At 46.2% G+C, this 23,957-nt stretch overlaps 1 protein-coding gene across 6 annotated transcripts in view; it reads left to right on the top strand.

The window, feature by feature from the left end:
- The first annotated feature begins 256 nt into the window (after positions 1 to 256).
- The window catches only part of SLC8A3 (solute carrier family 8 member A3), a 111,706-nt gene continuing 88,005 nt past the window's right edge, over positions 257 to 23,957 (top strand). For 5 of the 6 annotated variants that reach the window (XM_053980671.1, XM_053980670.1, XM_053980668.1 and 2 more), the window contains exons 1-2: positions 257 to 750; positions 20,469 to 22,280. In XM_053980671.1, coding sequence (XP_053836646.1) covers positions 20,515 to 22,280 — 1,766 coding nt within the window. In that variant the 5' untranslated portion in view covers positions 257 to 750; positions 20,469 to 20,514. The remainder of the gene's footprint in view (positions 751 to 20,468; positions 22,281 to 23,957) is intronic. The other variant, XM_053980672.1, reaches the window with a different exon arrangement.

Genomic DNA, 23,957 nt, shown 5'->3' with positions numbered 1-23,957 from the left:
TATTTATTTTGGAAAGGGTTTGCCTTGGTTTTACCGTGCCTCGCTTTAAACGATCCGAAAATCCCCCCCCGGATTCAGAGGAATAAATATGCATGGCTTGTAATTCTGTTGCAGCGCTCGCTCCCAGCTGATAGGTGACGTGGAGTTTGGAGGCTCGCAGATTGGCTTTTTGATTTGGCTTCTTGCTGCAGTTGTGCAAACCTCGCTGGCTCCCAGAAATCAGGCTCAGCGCTTTGCCGTGCACCGTAATGCTGGGAAACCTGCACCGAGCCCCGATGGTGTGAGCGCGGGAGCGGGGGAAGCCCAGCAGATTCAGTGGCAATCTGGGGTACAATCCATTTGCTCTTTCCCCCTCCCTCGACCCCCATTCATCTCCGTCCTCCTCGCCCTCCTCCCTCTTCGCCAAATCTCCCTTCCCTCCCCAAACTCCACCGCACGGAGCTGAAGATCAAGGCTGGTGGATTTATCAACATTTTACCTCCACCCCCACCCCCTTTTCCAGATGCACCTCCCCGCTCTCCCTGACAGCTGCAAAAGGGAGCACAGGTTTTGTAGCGAGCGAGGCAACTTGGACTGACATGCAAAGGCGAACCCCCCCCGTACCCGCACACACCGTCGGTGAATCACCGGGAGATGCGATGAGCTCCCTTTAGGAACCGGAAGGATTTGTGTTGGGGAGGCAGTGAAGCCCCCCCTCCCCATCCCCCAGCTCGACCCTCCAAAAAAAAGTCAGGAAAGCCGCCAGAAAGGGTAAGTAAGGGGGTGCCACCCCCGCTCCGTGGGAGACGCGAGGCTGGCGGGCAGGTGTCCTGCTGCCAATCGGGGCTCCATGCCTTGCACACGAATGGCCGTGGAGCGGGGGGTGTTCAGGGCTGGGGGGACGAGAGCTCTTTGCAGGCTCATCTCCCGGGATAGCGGGGGGAATTAGCGTTGCCCAGGCGCTGGGAGCTCGCTTCATTCCCGCTGTCTTCCCGGCGCCGTGGCGGCTCCGTGCCCGTTTGTGTGTGTGTGTGGGGGGGCGAGTGTGTGTGTGCGCTGCGGAGGGAGGGCTTTGCCCACGGCGCGGAGCGGGCGCTGCGGGGTGGATGCGCGCCGGGGAGGGGGCGCCGGGCCGGGCCGGGCGCTGCGGGGCCGGGGCCTGGCGGAGCGGGCGGTGCGCGGCAGGAGCTGCCCGGTCCCGCGGCACCGCGCGCGGCCGCCCCGGGATCCCTCCCGCCGCCGGGCGCGGGTGCCCCGGTTCGGCGGCGCGGCGCGGCCCGCAGGGATGCCGGGGAGCCCGGGGGGGGGGGGGGGGGTGGTTCTGCCCGGGGCTGCCAGGCAGGGGAAGCGGCTCTCATGCAGTGCTATAAATTTCCTTTTTTATAATCCCCCCCCCCCCGCCCCCTTTTAAATTTCCTTTTTATTTTTGATTTATTTTTCTTGCGCCGGGAGAGACCGGACCGGGCCATCCCCGGCCGTGGGGCGGGGGCGCCGGGGCCGCCGTCCTGGGCAGCTGTCGCGCTCCGTCCGCCGGGGCCGGCTTGTTTACCCCGGGTGTCAAATATAGATAGCTGCTGCGCCAGGCGCTGCCCTAAATAGGGCGCGGGGCCGCCGGCAGGCCCGCAGCCCCCCATGGCAGGGGCACAGGAACTCTACACACACACATGCACATGCATGAGAGCTGACCTAAATGTGGGCTGGTTTTACACTCTACCTGTCTCCCAGCCTTGCTTCAGAGCTTTATGTTTTTTCACCTGTGTTTAAAGTATCGATCACCCTGGGTGTGAGAGATGAAACCATTGCAGTTGGTTTTGGGGTTTTTTTTTAACTGTTATTCTAATACATGGCCATTCACAAGCATGGCCATTTCCCCCTCTGCCCCTTCCAATGGAGCTATAGTTTAATGGTTGAGTTCCTGACTTCTTGGGTTGTTCCTTGTCTTGTTCTGGGGATTTTACCCTAAAAATCTGTTTCAGATTTAGGGGGAAATGCTGGAGGGACAGTCAGGGTGAGAAGAGGTACCTTACACACATCTCCCCCCCTTCATGCTTATATATATGCTTATATATGTGTTCCTTTAATTCCACACATCTCTTTATAAAGCAAAAGGGTGATTTTTTTTTTTTTTTCTTTTTCTGGAGATGACAGGGTTGGAAGACTTTGGTAACAGTCACTAGCACCTTCCCATTTTGGAGCACACATCCCGTAGTCCCTGGGAGACTGGTGGGAGGCCCAGGACAGCAGAGCTGGCTTTGGGGTACACAAGACACAGAGCGGGGACACAGAGGCCTTGAAGGTGCTCTGTAGATTCAGTGCAGCAGGGAGAGACATCCACTCCCCTGCGGCACAAGCACTTTTAGGGAATCCCTAATCCTGCTCCATCCACTGCTGTTGGAAGCATTTATTTACCCTGATCATGGTTTACGTGAGAAATTCATATTGGTGCTCATGTTTGTGCTTCTGTGTTCAACTGGAACGAGACTTGCTTCCTGAGTAGAAGTAGTGATGTTGGAAAAGAGCATGTCCAGCTACTGCTGAGGGCTGGCTGGGGAGGGGTGGGAGCAGCCCAGGAGCCCTCAGTTCTGCCGTGAGTGTACAACATGAGGCAAATTGGCTACCCTGTGTTGTAAATAGAAGGGTGTAGTATCAACCAGTGTGGGGAAGGAGACAACTGAAGGGTATAGAGAGCCTTAGACAAAAGATGCAGTACAACAGTCTGGTTTCTTTTCCTTAAAGCCAAATATGAGTCCTGCTCTAATAAGTGGGTAGTTTAAGCATTGCTCAAATGCCCGAGGTAGGACAGACTGTAGTAATCCCACTGCTGAGATCCTAAAGTGAGGGCAGTGGAAATGCAAGTAAGCTTCTGTTTTTTTGCATACCTCCAATGTGCTGCTAGGTACATTTCAGATCCTGGCTCTCATTTGTATAATTAATGGTATTTTTCTTCCTGCATGGGGATTTGGTAAGGATATGGTTACAATAACTAGTGGGTGACAGGGTGTGAGAGGGAAGGCAGATATGTAGCCATCCTAACACCCCTCTGCACTGCTCTTGCTTTGGAAAGATGACAGGATGACACCTGGGGTGGCAGATGCCATCATCAGGTGGGATAGTCCTTTCCATTGCCCTGGGCAGTGTGGGAAGCAGTCTTCAGCACCCAGAACAGGAGAGCACATGTGGAGCAGTACCCAGCACAGCCTGGGTCATGCACCGTTCTGTGCTCCGTAGGTTCTTGCTGGGCCAGTGTAGAGCAGGAGCTGCCCTGTCTGATGCAGTCAGACTGGAGCACACTGTGTTGTTGGGAGTCATGGGCAGTTGTTCTCCATGGCAATCCGAGGATGCTCAAGGCACTGCTCCTCAGCTTGGCTGGCTTGGAAGAAGGAAAGAGGTACCCAGGATGAATCCACCCTTCCTGCTTCCTCTGTTTTCCTCTGAAACTGGTGGGTTTGAAGTCAGAGGAGGCTGGTCCAAGCTTTGCAGATGCTATGGTGTTGCAGGTTGGACAGGTAGAGAGATTGCCAAGGGCCTAGGCTGACCTGATGCTGTGTTGTGCCTGATCCCTTATTTTTAAAGGGTCTTTCCTGTGGGAGGCACCCTCTGTCCCCAAGGCAGGGAAAGACCACAACAGCGTGTGTCAGCACTTTCATTAGAAATCAAGTGAAGATGTATTCCCTTCGCCAATATTTTCAAGTGAAGCACTATACAGATAAATGGTCTGTCTGTCAGGGTTTTGTTTGCTTGTTTTAAACAAACAGCATCAGTCTCCTCCCCTAAGCTTCCCCAATGACCAAGTGTCGTTGACAAATAGTTCCTTGTTCTTTGTTGCTGTCATGTTTCAGATGCCTTTCATGTGCTTCACAGTTAAAAAGATGACTTTGATTGCTGGCCAATTTTTTTTTATAAACCAGACAGTAATTTCTAATTCTATATTTAAAAAAAAAAAAAGTGAAGGAAATTAAATTACAATGAGAAAAACATCTTCTTAATAAGGAAGAAAAGTCTCTGAAGCCAGGAAATTGATAGTTGTGATGCTCCATCTACCATCACCCACTGTGTTGAGATATTGTGGCATAGATTAATGCTATTGTTGATTTACTGTTTAGATAATGGTAACTCCTAAAGGCATCAGCCTGGTTGGAGGCCTGTGTTTCCAAGCACCATACAGATGTCTAGTAAATTACAGTCTTTGTTCTGAAGAATTTAATGCATTGAGAAATACATGAGATAATAAGCTGTTCTTGGGGAACCTTTAAAACACCTGTATTGCTGAGCCTGTGGTCCTGAATCTGCTGATTTCAGTGATATGGGGTTTGGGGCTGAAGAGGAGGCTCCAGGTCATGTCCCTGCTTACCTGGAGAATGAGATTCAGTAACCACCTCAAATCTCCTGCAGCTTCAGTGGGTTTCTGGGCTGCTTGAGGGCTAACGTGGTATAGACTGTAGCTGGCTTCTCTGCTTCCCCTCTGCCATAATGGTTTAAGCTGCAAACTGTGGTTGAGAGCCATCATGGAGTGCATGAAGTTTACCATGATGGCCTCCCAACCTCCCCACGAGGCACTTCTGTCACAGGGTTTTGCAGGAATAACAAAGCATGAGGTGGCAGAGATGTATCATGCCGTCCTGAAGGTAGCACCACCACCTCATCTTGGTAGTGTCACAATGAGACCCAGGTGCCACTGTTCCTGCAGTACAGTATCATAAAGTAATTAGTTTGCCCCATAAGACACATTTATAAATAGGTGATTATCATGCCCCCATGCTCCTTCAACTCTCAATTTTCTGGTAATTCTGTCTTTAAATCTGCTTGCTGGAGCCTTTGATCACACAGCCGAGCTGTCATTGATGTCTCTGACAGTTGACATCATGGGAGAGAAGGGAGCTTAGGGCTCTTAACATTTCTTTTATGACAGCTTGTTTTCTAATGAAACAATCCAATGAGGATTTTCGATCATAATAAAACAGGGAGCTCTTCCAGAGCACTCAGATTTAGGAAGAAGCTTCTGTTTCCATTCACTAGCAGATTATTTCAAGGCTACAAAACTGAGCTTGCTCTGTTTGCTGCCTTCCTGTACTCTGCTGTCTTTTTACCTAAGCCTCCTAACTCAGGACAGCAGCAGAGACAGCCAGGTCAAGAGCAATCAGAAATACTAAATATCCTATTCTGGTGGGCATGTTTTGCAAACAGTGAGGTGCCAAAGAGTTTTAGGAACTATAGACAGATGAGACTGCATTGCCATTGCTTTCATCTCCCCTCTGCTAGGCTGGCACTTGGAGGCTGTCTCAAAGCAAACAGCAGCATTGCAGAATGGAGTTTTAATGAGAAGAAGTGTAGTGATGCACAGATGTACCTGTGAGAGGGCACTTAGATCTGACTGCTGAGGTTGTGTTGAAGGTGACATGTCCAGGAGTGAACGTGGGACTCCAGTGCTGACAACAGAAGGTGCCCTGCCAATGCATGCATGCTGGTGAAAGCTGGTTCCCATCCCCAGAGAAGGGGCAGAAGCAGGGAGGAGGGTTAGAGCATGTTGGCACCTCATTCTGCAGTCAGGCTGCAGCTCACTCTGGATGTGTCCTAGCTCACCTAGATGTGAGTAGTGCTAGGAGAGAGTCAGAGTCCAAGCAGGCTGTGAATTCCACCACTGCCCCAGAGCCACAGCTCCCTGCACACTAATTAGCGAAGGCAGCACTGCCTCTGCCATGCACAGGTGAGGGTACTTGGAATAATGCTCTGTATAAAGAACCTGCCCTTTTGCTCTCCATACTGTTTACTGTCAAGAAAATTTGTCTTGGGTGATTAAGACGTGGATGTCTTGGTTTACCAACTTGAGGGAAGCCTTCCTTGTTGGGAAGCAGTATCTTGATGTTGAGCTTCAAGTTCACCTTAATAAGCACCTTTATCCTCTTTTCTGGTTTTGATTTGCTTTATGCAGAGACTCTTGAGCACATGTTAATTGGGAAAAATGGACACAGAGATAAGTCTCTGCCCTTGCATTGCAGGACAAGGCTGTTACATGGTTCAGGAGACGTTACAGGATTCACTACTGCAAGAGGCAAGCCTGCCTCTGCCATACAGCTAATGCACTTGCCATACTTGTCATCTGGACTTTGTTTTTTACAGCTTCCCACCCTGGCTACTTGTTTCTGCTCCTGTCCCACCCCTGCAGGATACTGGCATAGTGGCATGTGTGCCCAGGTGGTGGGTTCTGCTTGCCTTTCTGCCAGACACATTCCTGGTCCTTATTCATGCCCTAGCCATGCAAACAGGAATGCCAATAAAAAGGGGAGAGCTAGAGCAGAGTGGTAACAAATGACCAGAGGTGGAAAATGTTCAGGTTGGCTTAAGAAGCCCTGCTTCCACCTGTGAAGCTTCTGCCTGAATTGTCTGCAGCAGTTAAGGTTTGGAGTTGGTTCAGCCTTGAAGTCTGCGCTTGATGAAACGGATAGTACTGAATGCAAATTAGTTGCAAAGAATCTAAGAGTGATGAGATCTGCAAAGCACTTCTTAAGCTATTAAGAAGCACAAAAAGCAGAAAAAAAAAAAAAAACCAAAATAGTTTTTAATATAAAATCTTCCCAAGAACATGCACAGGGGTTGATCCTGATTAAAAAAAAATCAGACCGTCTAGGCCAAGCTATTTGTCAGATGCAACATGCCAAATGGACTCAGGTTTTTCAAGAAGAGAATAAAATGAGAACTTCCCCTCTGCTCTCAATTCTTTCAAGTCCCTTGAAAGCCTCACACTAGCACTCAGCACTTCATCCACAGCCATCTCTCCATGTTGAAGCCTCCAGACTGCATTCCCTGGCAGTGCAAGTGGGAGCAGTGCCAACTGTTTTATTAGGTTTGCACCCATGAAACCCCCTAGCAAGGGAGGACCTGACTCCTTGTCCCCATGGGATTGTGGTGAGCTCAGTTTGTGCTGCTGCCCGTGCGCTTGCCGTGGGCGCTGAGCGTGGGCTCACTTGGCCAGTGTGAGAGTCCTGGGGGGGCTGCTGGCCGTGGTGCTAACTGGGGCCCTGTGTGAGGACCCAGGGACCAGAGTGAGGTGGAGCTCTCAGTGTTGCTGTCTTCAAGGTGTGAGGCAAGGTGCTCTCTGTGTACTTTTCCTTTGTGAAGGATTCTGATGAGGGATAATGACTTGCTGCTGCTTTTGTTTTGCAGCCCCTAGACAAGAATGAGCCTTTCAAAGCTTGCACCATAGGAGGCAAGCAGAGGGAATGCTGCTAGAGTTAGCCGTGATGGGGTATGAGCCTTTTGGAGATGGGTGGACTAACTGGCCTCACACAAATTACCACCCACTCTGACTCTTTAAGTCTCTTTTTTTCCTTTCATTTTAACCTTGCAGAGTAGTTTCAGATTCACTTCTTTTAGTAAATGTTTCCTCTTCTCTTAACTTAAATAATCCATCTCCCCAAAGCTGACCTGACAGATGTTTCCCCTGCAGTGACCCTGCGCACACAGCACACTTCATGAAACCCTGGCTTCCATGGGGAAATGCAGCACCAGCAGTGACCCTGCTGGTGTCCCAGCTAAAAATAAAGCCTGTCCCTTCTGGCAGTGTTGGGGTTTGCTTTTAAGTAGGTAGGCAGTTTTACCCATTGGCTGCAACGTGCTCTTGTGCCAGGTAGAAGGCACAGCTTAACCTTCAGTGCATGATGGAGCTGCCTCCCCTCTGGGGAATCACACCAGGAGACTGAAGGTGAGAAGATGTTCCGCTGCACTTCGTGCACCTACGTCACTCCCAAAAATCTGCTGGCTTGCCTGCTGCCTGCCTAGATCCATCTCTTTGCTGTTTGTGTGTCCCAGTGAGTCACAAACACCCCTCCTTCCCCCAGCTGTGGCCTTTTCCTGCCTCTGCTCTTCCTTCTTAAATATATAGGTTTCTTCATGATTCTCAGTAACTGCCCCAACTCCTGACTTCCCTTAAAAACTCCATGCCTTCTAGCTTCCCAGCATCAAGCTTCTTTTGGCTTGGTTGACCACCTCTATCCCTCAGGCCAGAGCTAATTTCCCAGCAAAGGCTGAGGGAGGGGATGTGGGAGTTATGTTGGGTTGTGCAGTATTCCAAAAACCTCATCTACTTACTGTTGAAAAGAGAACATGAAGAGGTGGTGTGGTCATAATTTGCAAGTATCTGTATGGGAGCCAACAGCTACTAGGTATGGTGGGCTTGGTGCAATCAACCCAGATCAAGGGGTGGTGGTCTTGGTAGCTGGGTTTTGGGAAGACCAGAAGGGTTCTGTGGGAGGAGGAGTCAGGGGGATGATCTAGAGGTGTTTCTATGTCTGCAGAGTGGAGGGTTGTTTTGACACAGGCCTCAAATTCATTGAGTACCCATTTTATTCATTTGTCTGTTCATTGAACTCCCACTGCAAAATGGATTAGTTTCAAGGCTTTGTTTGTCTTGAAAAGTGACCATTATTTTGTCAAAGATGTTTTGTGCTTGTTCTTTTACCTGTTCATGTCACTGACCTGAATCCAACACTAAGGGTGGCTCTGCCTGGGATAACACTCTTCTTATCCATTGCTCTCACTTGTTGGTGTTGGGGGACTGTTGCTTCTGTTTTGGCAAAGCATTTATTTGCCTGTGACTTGTGACAGGTTTCCCAGATGACAGGAGTTGCTGTCATCAGCAACCTCAGGACGAGTGGGGTTCAGAGCACCACCACAGAAGTATGGCTGGGCACAAGAGGCTTTCTGGGCTGAGGCAGGAGGGGTAGGGAGTGAGTGTTGAGTAAGGGTGTGAAAACAGGCTGTTTATTCCTGCCTCAGCTGTTGCTCAAGTCAGTCCTTCACTGAAACTTGCAGCAAGAGCGGGACCCTGCAATTTTCTTGCTGTAGCAGGGTCTTAGGAGAGATTTGGACTTGAAAGTAAGTTAAATGCATCCCAGTTTGAATTTTCTCATTGCAGAAAAGGATGAAAAAATAATTTTTGCTGTCCCTGAAGGGGACTCAAACTCCTGAGTAAAACTGATGGAGATATGTGACTTACTAGGATCCATAATGGAGGTTGTGCCCCTCAGTGGCAGGATAGAAGCTGTCCTCTTTTTTTGCCCTGGTGGCTTAAATAGATTGTACAGTGAGTGCTGCATGGCATGAGTATGTTATTCAAGCACATGCATTAAGCCAGTGACTCCTGTCATTTTACCTCCAGGATGAGGCACTTCACGTGCTGATCCAAGGTGACACTGGGCACATGGTAGAGGGGAGAAACTCCAAGCCTTCTGTGCTGCAGTCTGAGATTGTGGGGAGAAGGAGAATTTTCTCCTTCTCTTGTCTGGTTTCGGTGTATTTGGCTGAAGTGGTCATCTCCCATGACTCAGCTGCTGCTCCTGTTGGCAGGACTAGTTGTAGCAGATTTGGGGCCAGCATGGAGTATTGGGAGGAGGGAGGAACCAGGGCAGAATGAACAGCAATATAGTTGTATGGAGGAAGTAGGATGATACCCCCAGCTGCTGTGTGTGACATGGGTTGTGAAGAAGAAATAGATTAAGTTTTCCTTTTGTAGGTTTCTGTTGTATGAAATGTTGCCAAAGTTCCTAAGGCATCTCTTTCGATAGAATAAGCTGGTTCTGCTGACTTGGGCTCACTGGACCTATGCTGATTTACGCTAGAGAAATTCTGGTCCTAAGTACTCTTTCTTCTCTCTTGCCAGCCCTCCTCTGATGGTATGCAAATTGACTAGGCTGGAACGATAGTTCTGGTTTTTAAGATGACTTTGTGCAGAAACAGGCTTTTGGAGGGGAGGGTCAAGGGGAGGAAGCTGGTGAAAGTAAGTGCTCTGAATACCAGGAGAGTGCTATTTCTTCACTTTGGAGATAAACAGCAGTATGATTATTATATGTGTTGCTAGAAAATTCTTCTGATACACAATGTCCTGCATCCAGTTTTCAAGTGTTCTGCACTGGTATCTAAGTTAAGACTTGCTGACTGGTGGGAATTGGGAGAGTATCATTGCAGGTGTGTTGGAAATCACAGGTGAGAAGTCTCATCCTTTTCAAACAAAGTGCTTTGTTGTATGCACTGCCCCCAAGCTGGCAAGTGCATATAGGTAATCTTGATTTTTTTTTTTTTGGATCTTTTTAATGGACTGGCTTAGCCCTATGACATCTGGGTATGGAATCTGCTTGATGCTCTTGGTAGAAATCAAGAAATAACCTCATGTCTTTCTTTGGAGAAAACTGCAGTAGTCTCTCACAGTCATCTGTTTGATTTTCTGCAGGAATTGTAAATCGTGTTTAGGTGTCCAGTGGAAAATCTGTGATTTCTGTGGGTTCCAGGTGTCCAAGTGGGTTAAAAGGAGCTGCTCTGTTAAGCTTCTAACCACCCTTTGAAATGTGGTCCTTTACAACTCCTTTGGGGGAATATCTGAGGCATACTGGGACCATGGATGAGGCAGAGGAGGAAGGTAGTGAGGCTGTAATGGTGAGAAAGAAGGATATAGGTATTGAGGGTGTCTAGCTCTAGACAGTATTTCAGATTACCTGCCCTTGGCAGGACAGAGCAGGGCAGCCAGCCAGCGAGGGCAGACCTGCAGTTGGAACAGAAACTGAAAGGAAAAAGGTGAATCAACCTGTCTGGTAATTCTGTAGTGAAGAACAAATTTCTGCCTGTCTTTGCTGTAGAGATCAGAGTGGCATATGGCTTTATACAGCCCACAGGGAAAGCTGTCAGAGGGTGGGGAGGGAAGAAATGGAGGTGGGGCAGCAGATAGCCTGGAGACTGCTGCCACTTACTGTAATTGCCGTAGTGGTTCAGCTTCCACTGTTTGTTGTCCATGTCATCTCTGCAATTACCATATGGTAAATATGACTTGAGTCTCTAGCAAATAACAGAGCTAGTATTAAAAGAGAATCTGTAAACAGCTAGTGCAGAAATGAGCAAAGAGCAATAAACAGCCTGGACTTATGAAGAATGAATTAATCATGGTGGATGTGAAGGCTTATTTTTTTAAAGCAGTTGCAGAATTAGCAGCTGCAAAAACACCAAAGGATTAAGATATCTAAATTGTCAATAAGAGAGACGTGGGAATATATGGCAGTAAAGGGTGAGGGTGGTGTGTGGAATCTTATTTGGTATCTGTATTCAAATTGGGTGAATTTACAGGTTTTGGCACCTTCCAAGTGAAGTGGGAGGTATTTTGAGGATAACCCATAGCTCAGTGCATTTTTCATGCCTCCTGCTGTGCTCAGATCTGCAGAAGCAGTGGGCGTGTTACAGCGTATTTCCCACATCTCAGCTGGAGACCTTGACTTTTTGGTTGAAACTCTGGAAATCTCTGCTTTCATTCCGCACATGGCAGTCAGCACTGTACTCCCTGTGCCAGCCCCACCGTGCTGGGGGGGCGCACAGCAAACAGGTGGAGAGATCTTAAAAAGTGAGCAACACAGTGAGTTTCTGTGTATCAGTGTTGATTTAACCTTTGTAACGGTCCAGTATCTCGTGAAAACGTACTGTACAGCAGAGCTGAGAGGCAAGTTTTCACTGTCCAGGTGTGGGTTTCCTGCTCCAAAGAGGGCAGATCTGCTGTTGTTTTTGGTGGGAGCAGGCACTGAGCTATGGCTCTCCCAGATACCCATCTGCTTCTAACTACCTTGAAGATGGAGAATCAAGAGGAGATGAAGATAAATGATTAAAGGGCAGCCTAGGCTAATTTATAAAGATTAAAATAAATTTGTGTGCTTTGGCCAAAGAAAAGCTGTGGAGGAGAAGAGCTATTTACAAGTATCTGAAGCATGTAAATCTCAGACAGGGAGGAGAATGGTGAGAGTGCTCCAAGGACATGATAATGAGAACTAGCAGAATAAATTTTCTTAATTTCATCCTAAATATAAGGAAGATGGCTAAAGCCTCCAAGATAAATTACATCATGGCGGAATCTCTATGGGAAGTTGTGGAAATGCCATCACTTGGATAATTTAAAACTCAGCTGGACAAAGTACTAGGAAATAATGGTCACAAGGGGAAGAAGGCAGTGGAAGTCCCTGAGGCATGGACCAGACAGCTCTTCTGTCTCTGGTCTAGCTAGCTCTGAAATAAATTAAATCTGTGCTAATTAGGCTGAGGGCTTTTCTAATATGACAAACAACAACCACTTGTTTTTGCTGCAGTAGTAAAGATGCTTTCTGAAGTGTAACCTTCTCTCCCCTCCCAGTTTTCTGCCCAGTCTCCCACTTCCCCATTTGCTGCTTCTGCCTCCATTCACTTTTTAATATCTTCTTTCTTGCTAAGCCAGGAACAGGCACTTCTGAACAGATTTGTGGAGGGCTTATAATTTCTATAATTTCTCTTCTGTGTGATGTGACTTTTTTTTTTTTCTGCATATAGACAAAAAAAAAAACTAATAGATTTTGTTTTTATTTTTCCTTGAAGGAGAAGTTAAGAAATAAATAGGCTGTTCCAGAGGATGGGAACGCTGAGTGCCCCAGCTCCTGGGATTAGCACTCCGCATGGCTTGCTGGTGGCTGCACCAAGAGCATGGGAGCCAGGTAGGGAAGGGCTCCCTGCCTGCCTACTTGTTGCACCAAATCCAGCACATCACGTGGTTTTTGTTTGCCTCAAATAGGTGTTTTCTGTCAGAAAACTTGTGTTTTTCTTAACAAAGTCTGGATCTAAGGGTGAGATATGACTACAACACCTCTTCTCTCTTTATGTACCATTTAGCCTGCCTCTGTGTGCAAATAACTATGGGCTCTGCAGCACAAGTGCACTGTTGACAACAAATCCTAGAGTCTTTAATTGTAACAGTTGCAGATCTTTCACCAGAATGCTAAAGAAATGTCAGAGTTGCTGCTGTCATCTGTAGGATGCTGTGAGTCACTAGGTGATAAGTTGCACTCTGATGGTGGCACCTGAACCAGCAGTATAATATGTCTATGAAGCAGGAGCAGTAAATAACACACCCTGTGTGCTGCCACGGGCAGTACATAAAATGTCTTTCACTGACAAGAAGTTTTCCTCACACTGCTGAAATGTTTTTCCCCTTCCCCTACAGCTCCCCAAATGGTCTTCACTACTCTTTATAAACCAGCAAGACAGTGTGTTGAAAGCCAGTGCCTTGAAGGCTGCAGCAGAGGAGCCAGTGCCTGATGCAACCCCATGTGTTGTCACGTGCTCTGTGTTGTCTCCTTAAGCTGCAGTCCATGGAAGAAGCAGGGGGACCACTGAGTGGGTGACCAAGTAACTCCACTTCTTTATTTCCCTCAGTCTCCTAAACCTAAAAGGGAAGATTTTTAGCCCAGTCTTCACTGGGCCTTTCACATCATGAGCATAAGAGTCTGGAGAATGTGGCTGAACCTTCCCTTTCATTTTGGGGCCATTCAGTCATTGGGAAGAATGGGGAGTTCACCTGTAATGGCATACAAGCACCTAAAGGCTTTTTAACTGTGTTAAGAAACTCCTCTAAATGTGTTGAAAAGACTGACTGATCCTTGAAGGTCTGCCTCTAAATGTGCAATGAAGGCTTCCCAGTGACTTCTGAAAGGCCACAACAGTGACTTGTTGCCAAATGCACATGTGGCTGTCACCGAGGCACTGCCATGAGCTCCAGGTGCAGTTGGTACCCAGGATGAGTTTGCTTTGGGCCCCTGTGCCCCAACACTGGGATGTGGTGGTCAAAGCAGGCCTGGACCCCATAGCTATGCTTCTTAGTCTCTTACTATGCGGGTGACTGAGCACAGGCACAGGTTGACCAGAGGAGTTGTGTTTGAATATCCTCAAATATATTTTTGAATATGTTTTGAATGTATTCAAAAGCCAGCTGGATGTGGTCCTGGGCAACTGGCTCTAGGTGGCCCTATTTGAGCTGGGGGTTTGAAGTAGATGGCCTTCAGAGATCCCTGCTACCTCCTGTGTGAAGTGCCTTCTTGGAAGTCCTGGAAAAACAACAGTGAGATTGTGTAATATTCATGAAAAGGAAAAAACCCTCATCTATATCTGAGCAGATAATACTGCCTTTTAAGCAGGAGCGTGCCCACTACTACTCTGTATGTCAGCCTAAATACTAGGTTTTGGGGTTTGAATGTAAAAGAGGCTATGGTTCTGGGGGAAAAAAGAGCAACTCTTGCTGTCTCTCAGGCTGAGGAATCTCAGACATGGATGTGTACAGGAGCAGAAGAGTGAATGTACCGTGGCTCCAAAGGAGGCTGCACTACCACATGCCATAAATAAGGATGGCTCTTAAAGTGTGGCTGTGGCTGCCCACTGGAGGCTTTCTGCAGTGTCTGCCACCTCCTGTGCATGTCTGTGTACAGAGCTGTGTTGCAGCTCTGATATCCATATATCTGTCTGTCCTATACAGGTATTTTTCAGGTCAGGTGTGAGCAAGGAAATAAAATGCCTGGCCAGTCAAGTGTAGTCAGTGGGGTATTGGAAAGGGACAATTAAGTACAGGCATCTTTATGGGTTAGCTATTTATGCCCCTGCTTTTCCAGGAGCATCATGGATACTAAAATACAGAAAAAACAGTGTGGACTGGCTCCCCAGAGCAAGTTGAGTGTTTGGAGGCTGTTCCTAGCTGTACACAGACTTGTGCTCTGCTTGGTCCAGCCCCGGGGATCATCAAATGTAGCTGGATCTCATCACTGCAGCATTTCTGTAAGGAATTAGTAGACTTGAGTTGTTATGTCAATTAACACTCATTTACCGTGCTAGAATGGTGGGTATTGCTCAAATTAGCAGAGACATCAGCTTGTAAATATTAAAGACTTTCTAAGAAAGCTGGTAGCTCTTTTTATGGTAGCTTTTTTTTGCATCATCTTGAGCAAAAAGAAAGGCTGCTTTTGACACATACCAAGGTGATTAATCCATAGGCAGCTAATTCTGGGCTTTGGCATGTTTACTGTGAAGTGCAAAGCAACAAGCACCTACAGCTCTCTGCCATAACTTTTCCATCGAGCCGAGCTGTGGGGATCTGTCATGGTCTAGACGTGAGTTATGGTGCTGTTTCCCTCATAAAACCTAGCTGGTGCAGTAGTACAGGGGTAAACTACCTATTTGCTGTGTCATAATCTGTATGAAGTCAGCTTGGTCTCCTTGGTTGTGCTAGTTTCAGATAGGCAGGCATGTGCTATTAGTCTGACAGTTTAAGGCCTGGTCTGTGTTGGAAATTTGTACTTGTCAGATGAAATGGATCTGATTACATGCCTGTGGCTTTTGACATGCAGGTAAATCTTAACTTGCATTCTGGACACTATTATTGTAGTGATGAGCAAAGGGCTCAATAGCATTTCAATGGAGAAAATTGAAAAATAGGCTTTGTTTTGTATTAAATATTTTACTGTGCTTTTATTTTGGGGGAGGGAGGACCGTGCATTAGGTATAATACCTCCTCTGTGAAAACTCAGTTATTTGTGTTCTTTGCAGAAAGGCTATAATTTCAATTTTTGCTCATGGTTGTGAAAAAACCCTCTATGTTCAATCAAAAAGCTTTTCTATGCTTTGGAACTGAGGAATGTGAAGTCATGTTATTAAGCTGAGCCTTATTTCTGTCTCCCCCAGCTTTGGAGCGGGCTGTGAGATGATGCTGATAGCAGTGCTGGATCTGCTGTGTGCTGGGAACAGATGCTTGCCAAGTGCACCTTGAGCCATCTCTGCCTGGCCCCAGTGCAGCACCCACGCCTGAGTGGGGCTCACCCCACGCTGAGATCTAATCAGCTGCCTTTCCTGGCTAGTCTCATGTCTGGGAGAGAGGATGGATGGCCACAGATGTACTCCCATGTCTCATTTATTTGGGAGGTGGGAGGAAGAGGGGAAGGAGAGGGGGGTGCCAGAAGACTTAATCTTATTTCAAGGTCAAATCCAAAGACTTTTTTGATGGTTTAAGGGGCATTTTGCCTAAATAAGAAATTCATAGGGACTTAGGGGTTGCCTTTGGTTTTGTATTTAATGAGCAGTGATATTAGGAACTTGGTATGTAGAGGTTACATAGTATGAGCCATCACTGTGTTATGTTGCCTCTTGATTTAATTTCATGTAAAGCCTTCCTTTTGCAAATAACATTACCTTTAAAATCATGTAAGAAGTTGTATAAAAAAACCTAAATTATAAGGTATCAGTATAGCCTTGCCAGCTTCATGCCAAATACAAATCCACAGTAGACAAACCATCAGTCTTCTGAAATTCAGCTATTATAAAATAGAATTGTCCCATAGAGCCATAAAGTGGTTTGGGTTGGAAGAGACCTTAATTGTGACAAGCGTGGTCCCTACTACCCTCTGAACTGTCTTCAGAAGGATTTCAAGACTCATCTTTTTATTTATGGGTTCTATTTGTGCATTTATAGATGATGTGGCCATTGTCAACTCTTGTAGAAGGATTTCCTTTCACTAATATAACTATTATGTGTCTTCCAGAGCCTTGCTGTTGAATGCTAGCTCATCCTGGTGCAGTGATGCTCACAGCACTTTGTCTCTCTTTTGCATTGATTGATTGCTTTGAACTTACCCAGCCATACAGGGGACACTTTCTGGTCCTCTCACTGCCAATACCCTTATTTCCATGTATTCAGTTTGGAAGCAGTAGCAGGGCAGAGACTTTTGGAAGAAAATTATGTCTGAGAGCAAAGAGGTAGTGGAAATTATGATCCTTGTGATCACCCAGTACCAACTAGCTTTCTACTGTTGCTGCAGCCTCCTGCTGTTCGCATCCTGTAGGGCCAGGGCAGTGACAGTGCTGGAATGACACCCCTCTGCACCAGACGGGTGTTTTGTCTCACTGGTGTCAGAGGGGTGACACCGTGATGGGGGTCAGACACCGTGATGCCTCCTGAGTGCCAAGGAGTGACTCAGGATTGTGCTGCAAGCCCACCTGGAGGCCTGGTGTTCAGAGCAGGTCTCACACTGAAGGTTGGCTCCTGTCATAGTCAGCCCTGCTGTGATCAATGCTGCTGTTTAGAGGAGGAGTGGGGATGTGTCTGCTGCACTCTGGGCAGGCCAGGAGTTCCCTCCACTGGTTTTTGGCCTGAGTTTAGTATCTATATCTTAGGGAGAACATGCACCTTGTGTAAGCAACCTTGTTGACCTGGAGCTAGAGAGTGAATTTTAACTCTTCTGTCCTCTGTCACCTGAGTGTCAAACCATTACCTCAATGTTTTCTGAAGACCAGTTTTAAAATTTAATGCTTTTATTCTGTTATAAAGCATTTTTGCAGCAGTTCTCAATAGGGGGATGACTATAAGAATGCTTCACTGTGTTTTTCAGTTTGGTTAGGTTACTGTTTTTCATGTTAATGAACATAAAAAAAAATTAAGATCTTATTAGACAGCATGGCTGTGAGCAAAGTTCCTGTTGATCCCACTGGGAAGTTTTGTCTGTGGCAAAGAATTGCAGGATCGGGTCATTATCGTTTCATTTTAGAAAAATGATTGTGACCTCTACTTGATGTCAAAGCAAATGAAAATCGGTGAAGAAAAATGTTCCCAAACTCTGAGATTTTAGTCTGCAACACAGCCTGAGTTTGGAGATCCTAAAGCACAAACAGAGGCTACCCTGGTAGAGATTGTCTTTGAGATAACATACTATTAGTTTGATAAATAATAGTAAAATTACCCTCTGCTTAAAATCAAATTAAAAATTTAAGCAGAACTGGCAAGGTCCTGGAGTGTGTCGAGGAATGCCTAGCAATAGAAACCATCATGACATTACAGAAGGTAGACAGTGTTAATTACAGAAGTTGTTTGTCCCACAGAGAAGGAGGTTGGTGGTAGCAGTGATTTATTTCAGAGGGCATTTAGTCATTGCACTATTCCTAGACAAGGCTCTTAATTTAAGTGATACTTAGATTCCTAAATAATTTTTGAAACAAAATTTAGGTGCTTGAGTCACGTATATGTTTTTGAAACTACTCCTGTCTTTCTGTCAGCCATTTCTACATGGCTGATCTTGGAAGACACAGCACCTACTAGATGTGGTACAGTTAAGTAGGAGCTGGGAGCTGAAAGTGTCAAGAGGTTGGTGGATACCTGCCAGCAGCTGCAGTATGGAAAAGGATGATCTGCTGTGCCTGGGGTGTTTTTGGAGCTGCTGTGCTCATGCAGCTGGTCTCTGTGTGCACCTTGCGTCAGAGGCACCTGGGATGTGTCATCTTTGCTGTCATGTGCACACATCTACCTTGCAGCCCAGAGATCTTGGGCTTGCTCATAGTCACTGGCCTGCACGTTCACTGGCCCTTTCTCAGGGGTTTCCCAACACCCTGCAGCCTGAAATCTAGGCAAATACTGTGCAGAGAGGGAAGGAGGAGAAAATGGGAGCATCAAACTGAATCTGAATTGTATTTGCTGGGTAGCTCATTCCTCCCTGTTACCCTGAGCTGTGGAGGCACTGGGGTGTTTTAGTGAGATTTCAAGGCTGGGGCTGGGGCTGTCTAGCAGTCCTCACTGGGGCTGAGGTCCCTCTTACGCCTGGGAGCTCGATCAGGCAGCAGGGCTTTGGGGTAGGAAGGTATGTAGGCGAACATGGGAGAATTTCACTCTTCTGAATTAGTCCACACAGCATGAAGAATTGTATTGTTTTTTAATATCAAGGGTGTCAGATATGGATGTGTGATCCTGATACTGTATAATCAATTCTCTTCCCTCTGCTGTGCTTTGTCAGGAACAGTTTTGTTCATTTGCAGTCTGTGTTCATGCTTTCCCTCCTGTTTTGCTGTCTTTATAGATTTTTATCTGAAAGTTGAAAATGTTTTTGTTGATATTGGGAAGATTGCACCTGCTTTTGGAAATAGGCAAGCAACACAATATGATGATAAAATAGCCATTTGAGATGCATTTATTACTGCTGATAACAAAATAATGTTGTCTGGTATATTTACAGTTCAGAGAGGAGGGTGGATCTCCTCAAGTGTTCAGGAGCTAGTTCATCTCTTTTAACTGCTGTCATCTGAAGTTCAGGCATCTTGCTCTAAACTGCGTGACTGGGCACCCTCTTGAGAAAGTAGAGACAGGTGTAAAGGGACATAATCCCTTCTGGAGATGTAGGTCTTAAATACATCTTTCGTGTCAGCACGGGGTGGGATGGGAAGGATCATTCCCTGGAAATGAGTGTCTCTTTCCTCTTACTACAAAGGGAGCCTGAGAGACTTGGTTTGACTTGCTGCCCAAGATTTGGGTAGTTACAGTAGGGGAAATGAATCCCAGGCCTGCTCATTTGGCAGTACAAACCTCAATGAAAGTTAGTGGGAGTTAAGGCTTTTGAACCTTCCATGTGCTGTAGATAATGCCACTATTAAGGCTGATGTTTCCTGTGAGATACTTGCCCGTGTCTGGACTCACAAATGTGACTTGTCAGTTAAGCCTGAGATCAAATTCTTCCAGAGGCCCTTTATGAAGGAAGGAGAAAAGTGTGATCCATGATAATGTGAAGGGTTCAAAATCCAATTTTAAGTGGTGCAAGCCCTACAGCAATGTAGTCTGTAAGTAATAGAAGGTATTATTGGGCAGTGATATGCCAAATCTATGTGCTACGTCGATCAGCTCCATTGTTTTTATATGGTATTTTAGGTTAGAGATTGCTTTCATTTTAGAAGATATTTGAAAATATATCAACTTCTTAGGGCTGCAGAGGGAATGTTAGTGGGTACGTGCATTTTGCTCTCTCTTCTGAGTTTCATGAGCACAACTTTTCCTAAATGTAGCATTTTTGTAGATTTCTGTGACCATTTAAAGGCATGATTATTGATGTAAAATGTGACTATCCAGATGGCAAAGGAGAGGCTAGTGATAAATGGCCTTTGGCACTTTGCCGAGCATGAGTCTTCTGCCCTATTTCTGAGTTGATACCTTTACCTTCTAACATGGACTCCCTGTGCATCAGAAGCTTGGGGGAGCCATAGGACCCTTCTGCAGACTCTGCAGCCTGTTAGGAGGGGCTCTTTGTGGGAATGATTTGGCCACGAAGGTACTCCATGATTTATGACTCACATCCTACAAATGGACTTCATTTGGAGATTGGTCACTGGCCTTAAATGGTACTTTCTGTGTTGCTAGAGACAGCTTGACTTGTTTTATTCCCTGGGTTCTGAGTCAGGGGGGTCCTTAGGTTTGACAGCTTGTGCCGAGTTGAAGTGCTGTGTACTGGGGATTACCGTGGTATCACTAGGTGAGTGGTAGCTGAGCACTCAGTTCTCCTGTTGCATATGATGTAGGTCAGGAATGAGCTATTTTATATATATATATATATATATATATATATATATATATATGAGCTATTTATATATATATATATATATATATATGTATACCTATATATACACACACACACACAGACTTTTCCTCTGAATTACTTTTCTAGCAATTGATCTTCATCTGCAGGGCATGTAAATGCTGCAGTTTGTTAGAGTCCCTGCTAAATACCTTCTTCAAAGTGGCAGAGAGACAGCCCATTCATCTGTACCAGTACTCTTCAGTGGTGAGATACTGAAGTGCATTTGGGTAAATGTTGCATCTTCCTTCTCTCTCATGCTTCCCTCCCCCCTCTCTGTTTTGTTTGTTTCAGGTTCTTGGCCTTTTTGGATCTACACAGTGGAAGTTGCATCTTGTGTATGGCGTGGTTAAGCTTGCAGCCTGTCACCTCGGCCTTCCTCCATTTTGGGCTGGTTACTTTTGTGCTGTTTTTGCATGGTTTGCAGGTGGATGCTGGCCTGACGGGAGACTCAACCAGTACAGTACAAAACAGCTCGTGTTCAGGATCTTTTGACTGCAAGGAGGGTGTTATCCTGCCAATATGGTACCCAGAAAACCCATCCCTTGGGGACAAAATTGCCCGTGTTATCGTATACTTTGTAGCACTGATCTACATGTTCCTTGGAGTCTCCATCATTGCAGATCGTTTCATGGCATCTATAGAGGTCATTACATCACAGGAGAAAGAAATAACAATTAAGAAACCCAATGGAGAGACCACAACGACAACCATTCGGATTTGGAATGAAACTGTTTCCAACTTGACCCTCATGGCTCTGGGTTCCTCTGCTCCTGAGATCCTCTTGTCTCTGATAGAAGTGTGTGGGCATGGATTCATAGCTGGAGACCTGGGGCCATCTACAATTGTTGGCAGCGCTGCTTTCAATATGTTTATCATCATTGCCATCTGTGTCTATGTGATCCCTGATGGGGAAACCAGGAAGATAAAACACCTGAGGGTTTTCTTTGTCACAGCTGCATGGAGCATCTTTGCTTACATCTGGTTGTACATGATCCTTGCTGTCTTCTCTCCAGGTGTGGTTCAGGTTTGGGAAGGCCTGCTCACGCTGTTCTTCTTTCCACTTTGTGTCGTTCTGGCTTGGATAGCAGATAGACGTCTGCTTTTCTATAAGTATATGCACAAAAAGTACCGTACTGATAAGCACAGGGGCATTATCATAGAATCAGAAGGTGATCACCCTAAGGGAATTGAGATGGATGGCAAGATGATGAACTCTCACTTTCTAGATGGGAACTTAGTGACTGTGGAGGGGAAGGAGGTAGATGAATCTCGCAAAGAGATGATCCGAATCCTAAAGGACCTGAAGCAAAAGCACCCAGAAAAGGACTTGGACCAGCTGGTGGAGATGGCCAACTACTATGCCTTGTCTCACCAGCAGAAGAGCAGAGCCTTTTATCGAATTCAAGCAACCAGAATGATGACGGGAGCTGGCAATATTCTGAAAAAGCACGCAGCTGAGCAAGCCAAGAGAACCACTAGCTTGCATGAAGTACGGCCAGAAGAACCTGAGGAATTCATCTCCAAAATTTATTTTGATCCATGCTCCTACCAGTGTCTCGAGAACTGTGGTGCTGTTCTCCTGACAGTGGTGCGGAAAGGAGGGGACATGTCCAAGACCATCTATGTGGACTATAAAACAGAGGATGGCTCTGCCAATGCTGGTGCTGACTACGAGTTCACAGAGGGGACTGTCGTCTTGAAATCTGGGGAGACCCAGAAGGAGTTCTCGGTGGGAATTATTGATGATGACATATTTGAGGAAGATGAGCATTTCTTTGTGCGGCTCAGTAATCTCCGTGTGGTGGAGAGTGAGGAACCTCCAGAGCTCAATAATTCCCCTTACCCAAAGGCCATGTTGGCTTCTCCTTGTGTGGCCACAGTGACTATCCTGGACGATGACCACGCTGGCATCTTCACATTTGAGTGTGACATTATACATGTCAGTGAGAGCATAGGTGTGATGGAAGTCAAAGTCCTAAGGACATCAGGTGCACGGGGTACAGTCATAGTGCCATTTAGGACAGTAGAAGGGACAGCGAAAGGAGGTGGAGAGGACTTTGAAGACACTTACGGGGAGTTGGAGTTCAAGAATGATGAAACTGTGTAAGTACCCCCATTAATTTCTGTTCTCAGGTCTAGTTATGGTATTTAACCCCACATTTTGAGTCCATTACAGGTGAATGCTGACAAGGGACAGGCTTCTTTCTTCAGCTTTCTACCAGTTTCCCTACTTACCTCTATCAGGCAAGAGCCGACAGCAGGATTTAAGAGCTCAAAGCTCTGTCCCTTCCCTCTTGGGAATGACAAATTGAGGCTTAGAAATACTAGGGACCAGGGGATAGGAAGAAAATACATCATTCTCTGAGGTCCTGTAATAAAGCTAAGGGTTAATGGAGAGTTAAGGTAGAGGGAGAAGGAAAAAAATGAGGTTTTACTTGGCTGGGCAAATATGGGAAAGCCTCTTTTTGAACACCAAACATAGGGAACACAGGACTTTGTTGCAATCCCTAGATTAAAGGCTCATAACAATTATTCCCAGGCATGCAAGAGCTGCTCAGTAGTCCTGAGGTTTTATTTTCACATGAGCAATACTTCATACCTGCGTCCCTAGGCTTGCCTGTGCAACTGGCAGGTCTGTGTGGCAGCTAATTCCCAGCACAGGCACAGCTGCAAAGCTATTCTGCTGAACCTTAAATCCCTGCAGCCTTTGTGACTCCATGGCCTACCTGTATTTCCTATATAACCTTCTCTATGATCGCTCTATGTCTGTTCATTTGCTACCTGTGGTTTCCCCCTTATAAAGTACTGTGGCAAATGGCAATTATGGTCTAAAGCATTGCAGATCACAGCCTGCCCATGTGGCTTCATGACCCAGTGTTTTCATACAGAATAAAGAAGGGAAGCAGCACCCATCCTATTAATTCAGCTTTTTTTTTATTGCATACTAAGTAGCTGATGCTAAGCTAGGAAGTAATAAAGATCAGAGAGGCGATAATGTCTAATTGCTCTAAGTACCTGTTGTTAACAGTAGTGAGGAATGAGAAAAATCCCTTAGTTGTGCAGGGAGAAGGACAGAGGTGTGAACCTGGTGCTAAAACTCCTGACTACTAAGTGCCTAGTTCCTTTTGGTAAAACCTAATCACTTGACTTATCACAGGAAGAATTGTGCAGGCTTGCATCTTGACATCAGAGAAAGGAAATATTTGTACCAAACCTCTCAATACTGTGCCCAGAAGGATGTTAATATATTAAATTATTTGAAGTAGGGATGTCCTAATTTGATAGGCCCTTATGTTTTAGCCTACGAAACCATTTAAATCAGCTAATAGCTACAGTCTTGATGCTTGATTATATGTTCTTCCTGTTAGAGGAAGAGAAGCTCCTGTTGGCTGGCTTCAGCCACTGTCAGAGCTGGAAGGGGATCAGCTGTCCTAATCTGTCCTGACTGCAGGTCAGTCTCCTTAACTGAACCACAAGCTGATTTCTGTGGAGAAAGCAAACAAGAATGTTAGGTTTGTGGTTACAGTCTGCTGTGAGCAGGCTACCTAAAATATGAAGGGTACTTCTTTGCTTTAACCAGGTCTTGAAGCAGAGACTTTCCTTGCTTGAAGAAGACCATCAGTGAAAGGCCAGCAGATCTGGGGTAGCAGAGAGTACTCCAAGCTGTACTCCCTTTCTCTCATGTGCTGGCTAATGGAAGACTTCTTTTTGTCTTTGAAAAGTGTGACAGAAGATCAGAGCATACCCATACAGTTGCTTTACTTGGGTTAAAACAAATCA

This window comes from Vidua macroura, chromosome 6 (genome assembly GCF_024509145.1).
Source record: "Vidua macroura isolate BioBank_ID:100142 chromosome 6, ASM2450914v1, whole genome shotgun sequence".
NCBI classification, from domain to species: domain Eukaryota; kingdom Metazoa; phylum Chordata; class Aves; order Passeriformes; family Viduidae; genus Vidua; species Vidua macroura.
Note: the sequence above shows the minus strand (reverse complement) of the source record. Positions and strands in the feature narration are given on the sequence as shown.